Here is an 18,230-nt window from a genome sequence, read left to right as displayed (position 1 = left end):
CACCCGAGGGTACTTAGGGAACTCAGTCAAGTAATTGCCAGACCATTGTTCCTAATTTTTACTGACAATAGTATGTAAAGTCTTGGAGGGGATGATAAGGGACTATATACAAGATTTTAGTAATGAGAACAGTATCATTAGCAGTAATCAGCATGGATTCACGTAGGAATCATTCTTGCCAAACCAAACTATTAACCTTCTATGAGGAGGTGAGTTGCCATCTAGACAAAGGAAGGCCCATAGACGTGGTGTATTTGGATTTTGCAAAAGCATTTGACAGTTCCCCATAAACGTTTACTGTACAAAATAAGGTCCGTTGGCATGGACCACTGGGTGAGTACATGGATTGAAAACTGGCTACAAGGACGAGTTCAGAGGGTGGTGATAAATGGGGAGTACTCGGAATGATCAGGGGTGGGTAGTGGGGTCCCTTCTGTGCTGGGACCAATCCTATCAATCCTATTTAAAGCGGGAGTCCGGCGGCCAATCTTTTTTTTTTTTTTTTTTTTAGGTCATTGAGACACTTTGCTAACCCCAAAATAATACTCATAGTTTGGGTGTAATATTTCAGCCTCTGTCTGTTTTTGTACTGAAGAATAACTTAGATGTGATACTGGCTGTTTCCATCTTGCTTGTGGGCATGTGAAGCCCACAAGCATTGATTTCCTGGATGCGGTGAATGCTGTTCATTCACAGCTTGTTCACACGCATGATCATTGTTTCCGCACTGAACCTTGGGAAGCCTGACACTAAGCTCCCAGGAGACAGTGCGGCGCCGGGGAAAGGCAATAAACACGCCTACTCCCATGGGAGGAGACACAGAAAGTGCCACAATAAAGTACAATATAAAGGTAATTACAGCGATAACAAAAAATTTCGTGCGGCATTTGAACATCTATGCAATTAACTGAAGGGGGTAAGATTAAGTTAAAAATTTGAGTGGAACCCCGCTTTAATTTGTTCATAAACGACCTGGAGGATGGGGTAAACAGTTCAATCTCTGTATTTGTGGACGATGCGAAGCAGGGCAATAACTACTCCGCAGGATGTGGAAACCTTGAAAAAAGATCTGAATAAGTCAATGGGGTGGGCAACTACATGGCAAATGAGTTTCAATGTAGAAAAATGTAAAATAATGCATTTGGGTGGCAAAAATATGAATGCAATCTAAACACTGGGGGGAGAACCTCTGGGGGAATCTAGGATGGAAAAGGACCTGGGGGTTCTAGTAGATGATAGGCACAGCAATGGCATGCAATGCCAAGCTTCTGCTAGCAAAGCAAACAGAATATTGGCATGCATTAAAAAGGGGATCAACTCCAGAGATAAAACGATAATTCTCCCGCTCTACTCTGGTCCGGCCGCATCTACAGTATGCTGTCCGGTTCTGGGCACCAGTCTTCAGGAAGGATGTACTCAAAATGGAGCTAGTACAAAGAAGGGCAACAAAGCTAATAAAGGGTCTGGAGGATATTAGTTATGAGGAAAGGTTGCGAGCACTGAATTTATTCTCTCTGGAGAAGAGACGCTTGAGAGGGGATAGGATTTCAATATACAAATGCCACACTGGTGACCCCACAATAGGGATAAAACTTTTTGCAGAAAGGAGTTTAACAAGACTCGTGGCCACTCAGTAAAATTAGAAGAAAAGAGGTTTAACCTTAAACTACGTAGAGGGCTCTTTACTATAAGAGCGGCAAGGATGTGGAATTCCCTTCCACAGGCGGTGGTTTCAGCAAGGAGCATCGATAGTTTCAAGAAACTATAAGATAAGCACCTGAACGACCGCAACATACAGGGATATACAATGTAATACTGCACTGACATATAATCACACACATGGGTTGGACTTGATGGACTTGTTTTTTTTTTCAACCTCACCTACTATGTAACTATGTGATATTCTATACTAGCAGCATAAAGATTAAAAATAGTCAATGTTGATAGAGAGTGAAATTACCCTTTAACTTCAACAGTAAACTAGCACCCAATAAGGCCCCTTTCACACTGCCGTGACTTGAAAGTTGCACGATTTAGCCACGTTCAGGGAATGCCTGTGTAAACTTGAGGTCTATGGACCTCATTGCACATGTTTGTTGCTCATTGCACATGCTGAATTTGCTGGTTGAGCTGTGTGTGTATGTGAGACTATGAACCACCACCAAACCTGCGCAGATGACAGATAATCAATATTAATTATATTATTATTAAGAGCAGCTCGTTGTGTATAAGTTGAATGGAAAATTAATTAAAAAGTAAATTAATTAGAACCGCGCTCTCTCAAAATGTGTATATATTATTTTAAAGTGCAAATGCTCAATGTGCATGAACTAATATCAACAGACACAATCATAAACATGTGATGTGAATTTATTTGTAACGACCACAAAGTGACTAATAAAGAGTCCGATCTAAATAAATGATCAAAAAGTTTTGCCTGCAAGTCTTCCAATTCTTGGTGAACAACAAGGAGTAGATCTTCCACACATCCTACTCACCAAAATTACATGACACCCATTACAGGTAGTCAAACTTCACCATGGAAGCCCCTTTTTCTTTATTCTCCACTAACCCCTGGATATCTGCCTGGATTGAGGCTGTGGTTATGAAAGTTTCCACACCGGCGTTTCCCACAAGCTTTTACGAATATCTGTAATGGGTTCCCGATTGATCATCTGTTTGGACAAGATCCGTGGCTGTGAGGATTTTCCACTGATATTGTTCACAGGTGTGTATGACTACCTGTAATGGGTGTCATGTGATTCTGGTGAGTAGGATGTGTGGCAGTTGATGGTGGTGGAAGATCTACTCCTTGTTGTTCATTAAGAAATGGAAGACTCACATGCAAAAATTTTTGATCAACTATTTTTTGATCATTTATTTAGATCGGACACTTTATTAGTCACTTTGTGGTCGTTACAAATAATTTCACATCACAGGTTTATGATTGTGTTTGTTGATATTGGTTCATGCACATTGAGCATTTGCACTTTAAAATAATATATACACATTTTAAGAGAGCGCGGTTCTAATTAACTTTTAATTAATTTATTTTCCATGAAATTGTAGGGCTGGGCCTGCCAAAGTAAAAAAAAGCTGTTAATGTAAAGTCAGGTTTTTTGTCTTAATGCATTCTATGTATTAGGATAAAAAGCCTTCTGGGTGCAGCAGCCACCCCAGCACCCCCTAATACTTACCTGAGCCCCAAGGAGGGAGAGGGGGGGAAAGGGGGGGGGAAAGGGGGGAAGGCGCTGACGCCAGCAGACACTTAGAAAGGGGAGGGGGAGAGGACACAGGAGACAAAGAAGAGGGCTGCGTATAACTGATGCACATACTGACTCCGGTGTCAACAGCTCAGCAGCCCTGAGATATCGGAGTCAGTGAAGAGAGGGGAGGCTAGAAACTGTCAGGATCAGCCAAGTGTTACAGGGGGCCAAATAACACAGCACAAGCACTGTGCTGTATAACATGCTTTAACCACTTCCCGACCGGCGCACGCCGATGTACGTTGGCAGAATGGCACGGCGGGGCAAATGGGCGTACCTGTAAGTCCCATTTGAATTCCCGCCGTGCCATTGCGTGCCGTGAGTCGGGTCGCGGGTCCCGCGGACTCGATCGCCGTGGGGATACCCACGATCACCTCACGGAGAGGACGAACGGGGAGATGCTGATGTAAACAGCATCTCCCCGTTCTACCTAGTGACAGTGTCACTGATCTCTGCTCCCTGTCATCGGGAGCAGAGATCAGTGACGTGTCACAGCTAACCCATCCCCCCCCTACAGTTAGAAATCACTCCCTAGTACTGACTTAACCCCCCCCCCAGTGGTTAACCACTTCACTGCCAGTGTCATTTACACAGGAATCAGTGCATTTTTATAGCACCGATTGCTGTATAAATGACAATGGTCCCAAAAATGTGTCAAAAATGTCCGATGTTTCCGCCATAATGTCGCTGTCACAATAAAAATCACTGATCGCCGCCATTACTAGTAAAAAAAAAAAAAAAATAATAAAAATGCCATAAAACTATCCCCTATTTTGTAAACGCTATCACTTTTGCGCAAACCAATCAAACGCTTATTGCTATTTTCTTTTTACCAAAAATATGTAGACGAATACGTATCGGCCTAAACTGAGGGAAAAAATTTTTTTTTTTTTAATTATTTTTGGGGGATATTTATTATAGCAAAAAGTAAAAAATAATGCGTTTTTTTCAAAATTGTCGATATTTTTTTGTTTATAGCACAAAACACAAAAACCGCAGAGGTGATCAAATACCACCAAAAGAAAGCTCTATTTGTGGGAAAAAAAGGACGTCAATTTTGTTTGGGAGTCACGTCGCACGACCGCGCAATTGTCAGTTAAAACGACGCAGCGCCGAATCGCAAAAAGTGCTCTGGTCAGGAAGGGGGTAAATTCTTCCGGGGCTGAAGTGGTTAAGGGAACAGAATACGTTTTTTTCTTTTTTGGGTAAACACTTTAAACATTTTATCTGAAGAATCTTTGAAAGAAGGAACTTCAATAGGTACAGTGAAATTTGTTTAAGACTGAGATGGGAGGATCGACCACAGGGATACAGATCACTCTTTGAGAACCGTTTTCCACTGGATAGGAGTTCAGCAAAGATTCTAGAAGGAGTAAAAATCTTTTCTGGAGTGGCCCAATCGTCCTAGATTTTACATTCCTGTTCATAAACAAGAAAGGGTTTGCAGGTCTCCTTGTACTCAAAAGAGCGTGGCAAGACAGAGGGGAATCAAACTGGTCAATGCCAAGGCTTTTGCAGATGGCAGCAGTGAACGTTTTCACATTAGCAAGCATGCAGCTTCCTCCAATACTGACTCTACTACTACTCTACTGACTCTACTACTTGCAGCAGACTCTGCTGCAAAAACAGGAGTAAGAGAAGTAAGATGGATATTTTAAAGCTGTTCTTTGTCCAAAAAATTGCACTACAGATGCAAAAATTCAGCATTTGTCAAATATTCTACTTGTGGTGTGCCTGAAAAAGATTGTAAATTTGTGAAGATTTTTCTTTATACCTAATAGTTACTATACTCTGTACCAGGGGATAATTACACATTATAATGCATAAAAAGTCTGACATGCATCCTTTTATGCACGTCTGCATCTCTCAGAGAATATACATTCAGGTTCATAAATATTGGGACATCGACAGAATTCTAATCTTTTTGGCTCTATACACCACTACAATGGATTTGAAATGAAACGAACAAGATGTGCTTTAACTGCAGACTTTCAGCTTTAATTTGAGGGCATTTTCATCCAAATCAGATGAACAGTGTAGGAATTACAACAGTTTGTATATGTGCCTCCCACTTTTTAAGGGACCAAAATGAATGGGACAGATTAACAACCATCCATCAAACTTTCACTTTTTAATACTTGGTTGCAAATCCTTTGCAGTCAATTGCAGCCTGAAGTCTGGAACGCATAGACAATCACCAGACGCTGGGTTTCTTCCCTGTTGATGCTCTGCCAGGCCTCTTCTGCAACTGTCTTCAGTTCCTGCTTGTTCTTGGGGAATTTTCCCTTCAGTTTTGTCTTCAGCAAGTGAAATGCATGCTCAGTCGGATTCAGGTCAGGTGATTGACTTGGCCATTGCATAACATTTCACTTCTTTTCCTTAAAAAAACTCTTTGGTTGCTTTCGCAGTATGCTTCTGGTCATTGTCCATCTGCACTGTGAAGCGCCATCCCATGAGTTCTGAAGCATTTTGCTGAATATGAGCAGATAATATTGCCCGAAACACTTCAGAATTCATCCTGCTGCTTTTGTCAACAGTCACATCATCAATAAATACAAGAGAACCAGTTCCATTGGCAGCCATACATGCCCAGGCCATGACACTACCACCACCATGCTTCACTGATGAGGTGGTATGCTTTGGATCATGAGCAGTTCCTTTCCTTCTCCATACTCTTCTCTTCCCATCACTCTGGTACAAGTTGATCTTGGTCTCAATCTGTCCATAGGATGTTGTTCCAGAACTGTGAAGGCTTTTTTAGATGTTGTTTGGCAAACTCTAATTTAATTTATTTATTTCAGGTACTTATATAGCACCTTCTATTTACGCAGCGCTTTACATATACATTGTACATTCACATCAGTCCCTACCCTCAAGGAGCTTACAATCTAAGGTCCCCAACTCACATTCATACATACTAGGGACAATTTAGACAGGATCCAATTAACCTACCATAATGTCTTTGGAGTGTGGGAGGAAACCGGAGTACCCGGAGGAAACCCACGCAGGCACAGGGAGAACATGCAAACTCCAGACAGGTAGTCTCTCTAATCTGACCTTCCTGTTTGAGGCTCACCAATGGTTTACATCTTGTGGTGAACCCTCTGGTATTCACTCTGGTGAAGTCTTCTCTTGATTGTTGACTTTGACACACATACACCTACCTCCTGGAGAGTGTTCTTGACCTGGCCAACTGTTGTGAAGGGTGTTTTCTTCACCAGGGAAAGAATTCTTTGGTCATCCACCAGTTGATTCACCTCATTCACCTCAGTCTCCGTCTGGACATTGGGGTGATGTTTTTCCTGGCGTAACTGTCGCCACGATCCCGTCAGTGGGACTCTAATTTTGATGTGTTTGGGTATGTGTTCCCTCTATGTGATCACTATGTCGTTTACTCTGTAACACAATAGCAACTGTACGATATTGTTTATATAGAATTATTGATATACTCTTGTTTTTTCTAAATTGTTGTCATTATACAGTGTGATTCTTCTCCACAAACTTCCCTGACGAAGGGATGCCTTATCAAGTCCCGAAACGCAAAGGGCTATGTTGAAGACTTTACAAGCATCATCACCATTTCATATCATTGTTTTTAATGGTGCAACATTTTGTACAATTTTTCTGGCTTCTACATTTATTGTTGGTTTTTGTATATCTTTGCTTAAATCAATAAACTTCTTTTTATTAAATTTTAGGGTTGCCGTTAAAGTCCCATTGATCTTTGGGGGTATTTTTATTTCCTTTCTTTTTAAAGATGTTCCAAACAGTTGATTTGGCTACACCTAATGTTTTTGCTATCTCTCCGATGGGTTTGTTTTGTTTTTTCAGTCTAATGATAGCTTGTTTCACTGATAGTGACAGCTCTTTGGATCTCATATTGAGAGTTGACCGCAACAGATTCCAAATGCAAATGGCACACTTGAAATGAACTCTGGACCTTTTATCTGCTCCTTGTAAATGGGATATTGTTGGAATAAACACACACCTGGCCATGGAACAGCTGAGCAGCCAATTGTCCCATTACTTTTGGTCCCTTAAAAAGTGGGAGGCACATATACAAACTGTTGTAATTCCTATACCGTTCACCTGATTTGGATGTAAATACCCTCAAATTAAAGCTGAAAGTCTGCAGTTAAAGCACATCTTGGTCGTTTCATTACAAATCCATTGTGGTGGTGTTTAGAGCCCAGTGTTAATTTAGTCAACTAAAACATTTTAGTCAACTAAATGAATACTATTTTAGTTGACTAAAATACGACTAAAACAATTGCGATGACTAAAATATGACTAAAACTAAAAGCCATTTTAGTCCTAAGACTAAAATGAGACTAAAACTAAAATGCCATTTTAGTCCTAAGACTAAAATGAGACTAAAACTAAAATGCCATTTTAGTCAAAAGACTATGACTAAAACTAAATTGCAATTACTGAAATGTACTGGAGATTTAGTCGACTAAAACAAAAACAATTGCAGAAGACTAAAATGGGACCAAAACTAAAATGCCATTTTAGTCCTAAGACTAAAATTAACACTGATAGAGCCAAAAAGATTAGAATTGTGTCGAAGTCCCAATATTTATGGACCTGACTGTATGTGAGGGTAGTCTCCTGTGGGGTACTCATGAAGTAGGGTGTGGAATACAGGGTAGGTGTGTGCAGGAGAACGCAGCCACCTGGGTATAGACTGTCTTGTAGTGAATCTTGGTGGTGAAAGGGTGGGAGGAAGCATCTGAGTAACCTCTAAGAACTCTAGATGGAAATAGCGGTAAACTGTGTGACTTATGGCGTGATGTCACACATGGTCATCCACCTGGTACTAAGCTCGAGTGGTTACGTTTTTTAGAGCCAAAATTTGAAAAGTTGACAGCATAGTAGACAATTCAAATATCACCTCATATTTTTAAACAGTAATGGTCAGAAGCATAGAGGGTGACCCTTGTCTTACGTCTTCACCTGTCGTGGTGGGCATATCCTGAAAGGATCTTAAGGGACTAAATTTCATAGGGATTCACCACAGCCCTAGACCTGAATACCACACTGTGGCTTACTACACGTTGCATTAGGAGAAAGGGTGAGCGGCCACCCATGCAGGATCCGGTGCCTGAAGCAACATCAGCCATCCCAACAGCATGGGGTTTGGGAAAAGCTTTTAACGGTTTACCATGATTGTGCCAATCCAGATGCAGTGCTTCTTTTTGTGGCATTAGAAGGAAGTTGATTGAAGAATTCAAAAGGTAAAAATAATTTTAAAAAGTGGTTCAGCTAAGAGTGATTACTCTGTGGAGAAGTAGCCCATCACTATAGGAAACTTGCAAAAAAACAAACAAAAAAAACAGGTCTCTCAGAATGGGGAGAAGACGCGTCCTCAAAAGCTTTGCCAGCTATCACCTGAAGGTATGAGCCTATACAACCCAGCCTCTAGGAATACATTGTATTCAGTACTGTAAAACTGAAGTGGTTGTAAACTTGCTTAAAAAAAAAAAAAAAAAAAACAAAAAAACAAACAGCCTGCAAGACAAAAGGCATTATGAAATACTTACCTTAGAACAAAGCTGTTGCAGCGGTCCCCGTACACCGCTGTGACCGGCGACATGTCTCCCAGATTTATTTCCGGGTTAGCGGGCTCCGGCGCTGTGATTGGCCGAAACCGCGATGACGTAATTCCCACGCATGCGCGCGGGTGCCGCCAGTCACGGCACAGCTACTGAAGAAAAGTCACGAGGGAGCCGTTTCTTCAGTGCACATGTGCCGATGGCATTGGCACATGTGGATATAGTGAATATCCTCGAAATGGTGCAAGTTTAGGAGATATTCATGGTACCTACAGGTAAGCCTTATTATAGGCTTATCTGTAGGTAAAAGTGGTAGTAAAGGGTTTACAACCACTTTAAGATAAGGTTTTTCCTAGGGATGCACTGCATTTTCTGTGCTGTAACCATTTATATGTACATATGCATTATATTACAAATGGACCAACAAACGCACTGCAGCAATTGCAGCAGTGCGAGCATCTCAATATCAGGCCATATGAACACTGATCATGTCAAAACTTTCCAAGACATATCAAACATGCATTGCTCCAATGAAGGATGAATAAAATTATATACTTACATTATCATCTTTTGAAGGATGGATCATTTCAATTAATCTTTGAACAATTTTTTCTTCATTAAGCCACTGTATAAATAGGAAAATTAAAAGAGCTTAAATAACAGGTTTCCTCAAAGTGTACGCTACATAAATCCTGACAATTGCCTTATTTACTTCCTTTCTGTCAAATATGCTACTAAAAAAGGTTTTTTAATACACGTTTGGTAACAATTCTTTTCCTTGTTGTGGAGATGAGGAGGGATTCTGTAGGCAACTGGGCAAGGTAACATGACTTCTTACGATTTCAGTTGAGAGAAGTCACCCTCCTGTCAGCCACAACAAATGGTGACAGTTATGCCTATATATGCTCTGACACCTGAGACTAGTAACTTCCATAGTGTTATCGAAATGAACGAGTTGCAGTGAGGCAAAAAAGTATTTGATCACCTGCTGATTTTGTACGTTTGTCAACTGACAAAGAAATTGATCAGTCTATAATTTTAATGGTAGGTTTATTTTAACAGTGAGAGACAGTACAACAACAAAAATATCCAGAAAAAACGCATTTTAAAAAAGTTATACATTGATTTGTAGGTTAATGAGTGAAAAGCATTTGATTCCCTATCAATCAGCAAGATTTCTGGCTCCCAGGTGTCTTCTATACAGGTAATGAGCTGAGATTAGGAGCACTCTCTTAAAGGGAGTGCTCCTAATCTCAGCTTGTTACCTGTATAAAGGACACCTGTCCACAGAAGCAATCAGATTTCAATCTCTCCACCATGGCCAAGACCAAATAGCTGTCAAAAGGATGTCTGGGACAAGATTGTAGACCTACACAAGGCTGGAATGGCCTACAAGACCATCGCCAAGCAGCTTGGTGAGAGGGTGACAACAGTTGGTGCGATTATTTGCAAATAGAAGAAACACAAAATAACTGTCAATCTCCCTCAGTCTGGGGCTCCATGCTAGGTCTCACCTAGTGTTGTATCAATGATCATGAGAACGTGAGTAATCAGCCCAGAACTACATGGGAGAATCTAGTCAATGATCTCAAGGCAGCTGGGACCATAGTCACCAAGAAAACACTTGGTAAAACACTACGCCATGAAGGACTGAAATCCTGCAATGCCCACAAGTTCCCCCTGCTCAAGAAAGCACATGTACAGGCCTATCTGAACATCTGAATGATTCAGAGGAGAACTGGGGTGAAAGTGTTGTGGTCAGATGAGACCATAAGCAAGCTCTTTGGCATCAACTCAACTCGCCATGTTTGGAGGAGGAATGCTGCCTATGACCCCAAGAACACCATCCCCACCGTCAAACATGGAGGTGGATACATTATACTTTGGGAGGTGTTTTTCTGCTAAGGGGAAAGGACAACTTCACCGCATCAAAAGGGACAATGGACGGGGCCACATATCGTCAAATCTTGGGTGAGAACCTCCTCCACTCAGCCAGGGCATTGAAAATTGGTCGTAGATGGGTATTCCAGCATGACAATGACCCAAAACACACGGCTAAGGCAACAATGGCTCAAGAAGCAGCACATTAAGGTCCTGGAGTGGCCTAGCCAGTCTCCACATCTTAATCCCATAGAAAATATGTGGAGGGAGCTGAAGGTTCGAATTACCAAACGTCTGCATCAAAACCTTAATGACTTGGAGAGAATCTGCAAAGAGGAGTGGGACAAAATCCCTCCTGAGATGTGTGCAAACCTGGTGGCCAACTACAAGAAACATCTGACCTCTGTGATCGCCAATAAGGGTTTTGCCACCAAGTACGAAGTCATGTTTTGCGAAGGGGTCAAATACTTGTTTCACTCATTAAAAAGCAAAATCAAAAACTTTTCGAATGCATTTTCTAGATATTTTTGTTGTTATTCTGTCTCTCACTGTTAAAATAAACCTACCATTGCAATGATAGACTGATCAATTCTTTGTCAGTCGACAACCATACAAAATCAGCAGGGGATCAAATATTTTTTCCCTCACTGTATGTCTTGTTGACACAGGGCAATTACATCCGTGCCCCATGCAGGTCCAAGTTTTACCGGCACAGGGATGCACAGGTGTCGCATGCATCCTCGTGCTAGCAGTCCCATTGTTGACTAATGGAACGTAGTGAATGCACGGACACAGCCGCTGCTCTCAGTGCATCATCCATGCAAGTGCAAGGCTCTGCACGCACCCCGGGTTCGTGGACAAGCACCCATACCCTAACGGATGTCATATTGGGACACCGTGGCTGGGTCCCTACAGCCACAGTGTCATAATAGACATGAATGGGACTGCTCGCAATGGAATATACAGAACACCTGCACATCCCTATGTAGATAAACATGGCCCTGCATAAGAAACAGATGTGATCATCCTGAGTGAATTTATTATTAAGCATAAAAACATATAACACATGGTAACCACTTGGCCAATCATAACAGTGTAGCTGTGGGCCAACCTAAATCGGAAATAAACCTCCAAAAATGTTTTTTTTTTTTTTTTTTTAAATGGGCCCTAGGAGCTTGTAGCTATAATATGTTTATATGCATCACATATTAACATCATGTGAGACTTATCTGCCAAGCAATCTGTTGTGGTGCTGCACTGTCAACACTCCAGTTGGTCATGGACGCTTCCATCTTCCCCCAGTCTTCTTTCTGGGTTCTGACTCCTTGGCCGCTGGATTTGCATAGGCTGCGATAAAGCCACTCCTGCATATGCGCATGGGAATCACAGCACAGAACCGTGCCATAAACGTATGCTGAACTGTGCATAAGCGGCTCAGTATACGCAACATGCTGACAGGCAGGGAGACATAAAAATCCTACCCCTCAATGTTTATATTTTCAGTTTATGGAGTATATTTATACTCCACCTTAAATTAGCTGCAGAAGAAAATAAGCCTGCTGCAGCATCATCATTTCAAGACATCTCTATACCATTGGTAAGAGCATTACATATCAAAGAAGGGAAAACAAGGAAATATTTGTGTGCTCAGATTTTCTGCAGCCTTGTTTAGACTTGTAGCACTTTTTTTTCTGTGTACATCAGCAGCTTTAATAATCACATATACCACCATGGGATAAAAATCACAGGGAATAAGGTAGCAAGATGAAACAAGGGATACTTTGATGTATGTGAAGGGGTCTCATCCTGCTTTCTCATTTCTTCCAATTTTTCTATTCATTGGATTCATCTCCCTTGGTATTTATCTATACACAGTGTCTGTTTGGCAGTTTGGTACCCATATTAGACCTAGTAAGAGTCTCATTAGCAAGACATATTTCACTTTCCCACATGCTACTAGTTTCACTTCATATGGGAATGTGTGTCAGATTTCCTATGCGATTAATTCATGTCGGTTTGACAACTGTAGCGCTATTAAATCGACATTAGATTTTTATATTAAAAGGGGGAAAAAAAAAAAACGGTATTCTTATTTGCCCTGTGCAATGATATTGCGGGTATCCAGGTATGGCTCCCGAGGTTCTACCAAGGTTGCACCAATCAGCATGCAATAATTTTATTGTTGTATTAAAAAGGACAGCAAAAAGTTGAAGGATCCGAACATAAACTAATAAACCAATTAAGTAACGAGCGATTTCTCTGTGAGGGAGGAGGGGTCAATCACCTTAGCAAAAAACTGAGGACTCAGATTGGCGAAGGGGAGCATGTCCTTAAAAGCTTTGCCAGTGTCCAATAGCCTGAAGGTATGAGCCTATAACCCAGGGAATACTTGGCCTGTGGCCTGTACTGTACAATTAACACTTTGTTTTTTATTTTAGTTTTTATTTAGATACAGCTAGCTACATTGCATTCGTGTTTCAGAAAAAGTAAAAGGACATTATGTTACAATTGAAAAAAAAAAAAGTAAAAAAGGACAACACAACTAACTACATGATTTAACAAGCAGCAATAATATAAATGTTCCTTTTAAAGCTCACTCACATTGAAGACATCCTGCCTCAGCTGAGGTTGCTCGACACATGTCAAAAGCCTTAATAGCAGATCCATGATTGCAGATGTACCAATATGCCGAAGCAGTAAATTCACAAAGTCATCTTTCTTTCGAAGAAAGGCAACAATCTGTAAAACGCAAAGCAATGGATCATAAAACATTTAAGGTACAAGAGTTCATCAGCTACTGTAGAATGGGGAAGACAAATGTTGAAGAGAGACTTCATCTTCACTTGAAACCATATTTCCTACATCCTAAAAACTACACCTAAAGCATGTGGAGGGTTCAGTAACATTATTTCACATTTTCTGCAGCACAATTTGTAAAACTCCTACTTGCTACACTTGAGGTATGACTTCCAGATAGGGGTGCACCGAATGGAAATTTTGGTGCCGAACTCGAAACCGAAGGATGCACTTAGGCCGAAAACCGAAAATGACAGTTTTTGAAAAATATTTAAATTTTTATATATAATTGTATTATATGTAACTTTTTAATTAATATCATCAGATTAAATTAATATGAATTTATTGTTGCCCATTATTGCCACCTTTAGTGCAAGAAAGGTCAAGGAAATGCAATTTGCAGTCCCTGGCCATCTCCTGTATCATGTCTGTAATCCCTTACTTAAACTTAAACACACTAATAGTATTAGCAAAATTTCCATTCGGTGCACCTCTAGCAGACATGATACAAGAGATACATGCAGCCTCACCAGTGCCCGTCACATGCAGCCTTGCCTGTGCCCAGCAGCCTCACCAGCGCCCAGCAGCCTCGCTAGTGCCCATCATATGCAGCCTCGCCAGTGCCCGTCATATGCAGCCTCGCCAGTGCCCAGCAGTCCCACCAGTGCTTGTCATATGCAGCCTGCCAGTGCCAGCAGCCTCACCAGTGCCTGTCATATGCAGCCTGCTAGTGCCCAGCAGCCCCACCAGTGCCCATCATATGCAGCATGCCAGTACCCAAGCAAGCCTCACCATTGCCTGTCATATGCAGCCCACCAGTGCACATTATATGCAGCCTGCCTGTGCCCGCATCAGCGGCGATCTCCGTGTGTCACGGAGCTGGATTTGAATTGCCCGGGCCACAGTAACAATGTTCTCCCCGGGTGCTGCCCATTGCGGGAGTGTCTTCCTGGCGTGCCCAGTCCTCTACTCCCTCCTCCTCTTGCAGCGATCTCCGTGTTACACGGAGCTGAATTGCCCGGCAGCAGTAACAATGTCCCAGCTCCTGTAATCACGTCATGATTCAATGTCCCACCATTGGATCAGTGTGCCGTCTATCACAGGAGGAGGGACATGAGACATTGTTACTGCGGCCGGGCAATTCAGCTCAGCTGGAGGACTGGGCACGCCAGGATGACACTCCTGCAATGGTCGGCACCCGGGGCGGACCACGCCCCATTTCGGTATTGGCTGTTTTTTTAATTCGGCCAAAATTTTGGTGCACCTCTACTTCCAGACAGTGCATCTGACATTAGATGAATGGTACTGCATGAAAAATGCATTATACATTTGGTTTAATGCATATAACTACAACATCCCAATCCGATGGTAAACCCAGAGAAAAAGCACTTGTACAAAATATATCAAGACCCCATCACAATTGCAACACATGAAAAACCTTAGGAAACTTAAGAGCAGGAGTGGAAACAGTTAAAGTGATTGTTTTTTTGTTTTTTTTTAAATGATCCTTTACAAACATGTCATACTTACCTCCACTGTGCAGCTCCTTTTGCACAGAGTGGCCCCAAACAGCCTCTTCTGGGGCTCCTGGCAGCTCCTCCCCGCATCAGATAACCCCCTAAGAGAAGCGCTCTCCCGAGGGGGTTACTTTGCGGGCACGTTTCGAGACCAGCATTTGCGCCCACAGACACGAATGCCCGACTCGGCCCCGCCGCCCGCATCATTGGATTTGATTGACAGCAGCCAATGGCTGCGCTGCTATCAATCTATCCAATCAAGAGCAGTGACCATGTGGAGAGAGGGACAGCACGTCCCCGCGGAGATGAAGGGGTTCAGGTAAGTAAAACAGGGGGTTGGGGGGCCGCTGACTGCCAGGTATTTTTTCACCTTAATGCATAGGATGCATTAAGGTGAACATGAGGGTTTACAACCCCTTTAATATAACAGGACTGCACAAGGACCTTGCTAGGAAAAGAAAAAAAAAATTCTTACTTTAAGTAGCAATGAACTGGCTGTGTGAGGAATGGACTTTACTCATGTAATGTACCTTCTAGTTTATGGCTTATCAATCTGAAAAGTTTAAAAAAATTACCTGTTCTGTCTTGCGGTTAATAAGTATTCCCATGACTTTGCTGAAGAAGCTGGCTAGCAAAGGATTCAAGTCTTCGTCATTCTGCAGAAAGCCATACAACTGCTTAAGTAAAGACTCGTCTTCCCCTAATGCATCATTAACCTGTGATACGTCTGCTGTCAGTATCTCACATGACACACTGGCATACCTAATATTAAAAAAGAAAAAAATATATATTTTACATTTAAAGCCTATAAAAAAAAAAAAAAAAAAAAAACACACACACACACACCAAAAATAATAATAATATAGTAACAATAACCACATTTAAAGTATATAAAAAAGAAAAAAAAACACACACACACCAAAATATAATAAACACAACACTACACTTTTTGGTGGGAATGTTGATAAAGGAGGGGCAGAGGAATAGTAATATTTTAAGTACATGTAAATGTTCGATAACTTTTTGTGCATCATTGAACAAGTATGGTCAGGGATCAACACTTTCAATTCAGTATTATGAACAGAATAACCCTCCACAAAATATAAATGGTATATAGTATCACTATGTAAGCCATTGGAAATTTACTGACCAAATTTTACATTATTTAAAGGATAAGTTCACCTTTTGGAGTATGTTACACCCATATTAAGGGTGAATGATTACAGAACAAGCTGCAAAGCATGCAGGGAATTCAGGAAGTTGTTTAACCACTCACTGACTGCTGCAAGTATAAAAATGTCCGGTCAACAAGTGGTTATTACAAGATCTTGGTACTTTTCTTTTTTTTCCCTTTTGTAAATCCAGCAAAATCAGCTGTCTTGTAAAAGTGGCCACATTTATAATACCAAAAAGGACTGATCTGTGCTCATCAGCTGCTTTAGAGGGCAGGGGAGACATTAGGGGGTCTACAAAGATTAAAATAAAATAGTTGCCCCTGACAGCTAATGGTTAAAGAGATTGCCAGCAGACAGGCAGCAGTCACAATATGAAAGGGGAATTTTCAAGAAAGCTTATATTGAATTGTCATAATAGTTTGTATTACTATTACAATGCTAATGTTATAAAATTAAAGTTGTAGCTGTGACTATCCATGTCTTTTATTCGCTTCATATTTTGTTAAATTGGTGTCGCAATCTCTTGATGCCCAGTATGTAAAAATTAGCAAAAATAAGGATTTTTTTTCCTACCTTTAACATTAGTTCTTTGGAGTACAGTAAAGGACCAAGGCTCCTTTAAGTCTTTATCATAGGTGATATGCTAGCCCATGGAACCCCTTTCCACTCCCAGCAATTTTCCTTTTTTCTAGCAAGCAATCAGAGGAAAATGCCAGGATAGAGGGGAGGATTTTACAGGCAAGTCAAAATCCTTTATTTCTTAAATCGTACGGTACAGGACAAAGGCAACACAAGCAATAAAGCTGATTGGTGGGCATTGCAGCAAACAATGCTAACAGGCATAAGGAATTTGATTCCCAACTCAAAGAGTTGAGGCACCTTACAGCCAAAGTTGGCATCAGCAGATGTCTAAACATCCACCTGGTAAAACCCCACAAATTTGGGAACAGAACACCAGGTAGCAGGCAAATATGATAAAGATTTCAGAATGCAGAGTGCTGAAAGCCCAAGAGGCACCGACTGAATGGGTTGAATGAGCCTCAACAGGGAAAAGAGGAGAATACTTCAAGACGTAAATCCTGATGATAATCAGCCTAATCCACCTAGTGTTGGTGGAAAGGCATGCAGGCCAGCCCTTTCAAGAGTCCGCAGGCAGGACAAACACAGAATCCAAGGTTTAAATAAAAGCAGTGGCTAAGAGGTAAACTTGCACTGCACATATGTTAATTAAACAATGTAGACAGATCCCTATAAGGCAAGTCAAATAATTGCTGTGCCACCATGTATGAATTATATATTTTTTTTTAAATGATAACGTTTATCGTATACAAAGTTGTATTGTGAAAAGTAAAATGTTCATTAATAAATCAAATAACACAAAAAAAGGTCTCTGCATGTGAAGTCCATCACAACAGTGTTGAAAAGTGATCAATCCTCCACCATCCATTCTTATTGAATATAAATCCACCACCAAAATTCCTGAAGATGTAGGCCCCGTGGTGGTTATATGCTCTCCCGACTCTGCACCCAACTAGCCTGGGTATCCCTGGCTAACTCAGTCTGCTTCTCAACCTGCAGGAACCATCTTCCTGAACTGCTGCCTTCTACGTTTTCCCCTTTCTTCGGTCTTCTTGTTCTCCTCTTCCTCACTCCAGTGTTTTTTGCTCCGCTCCCTGTTTTTTATCTGGACTGCTAATTGGTCCACTTCGGGAACATGGACTACACACAAGGATGAAATGTGTCTCTTGGCCCAAAGCAGAATAAGGTCCACTTCTCAAAGGGCTGCGCAGCTTCTAGTGCTGTCCTAATGATTGATTTAAGTCATGGCTGTGGCTTTATCCAATTGAATCTTTAGTTTGAAAATGAATCGGTTGCCCCTGAGACTGGGCTATAAGTCCAGTGCAGCAGATACAGCCTTATACAGTACTTGCATTAGGTGCCATAGGGACAGAAAAACAGCAGTGCGGGTTAAAATAATGGACGTCAGCAGGCTCCTAGCCCTGTGACAAAGTCTTGATGATGAAACATGTCGGGAGGAGC

General features: G+C 41.5%; 1 protein-coding gene across 4 annotated transcripts in view; it reads right to left on the bottom strand.

Annotated features, from left to right (window-relative positions):
* PPP6R1 (protein phosphatase 6 regulatory subunit 1) overlaps positions 1 to 18,230 on the bottom strand; it is a 319,943-nt gene that overhangs the window by 220,183 nt on the left and 81,530 nt on the right. For all 4 annotated transcript variants that reach the window (XM_073602816.1, XM_073602818.1, XM_073602817.1 and 1 more), the window contains exons 3-5: positions 15,591 to 15,777; positions 13,304 to 13,441; positions 9,381 to 9,446 (exon numbers count right to left, since the gene is read on the bottom strand). In XM_073602816.1, the coding sequence (XP_073458917.1) occupies positions 9,381 to 9,446; positions 13,304 to 13,441; positions 15,591 to 15,777 (391 nt within the window). The remainder of the gene's footprint in view (positions 1 to 9,380; positions 9,447 to 13,303; positions 13,442 to 15,590; positions 15,778 to 18,230) is intronic.

Source organism: Aquarana catesbeiana, linkage group LG10 (genome assembly GCF_042186555.1).
Source record: "Aquarana catesbeiana isolate 2022-GZ linkage group LG10, ASM4218655v1, whole genome shotgun sequence".
NCBI classification, from domain to species: domain Eukaryota; kingdom Metazoa; phylum Chordata; class Amphibia; order Anura; family Ranidae; genus Aquarana; species Aquarana catesbeiana.
Note: the sequence above shows the minus strand (reverse complement) of the source record. Positions and strands in the feature narration are given on the sequence as shown.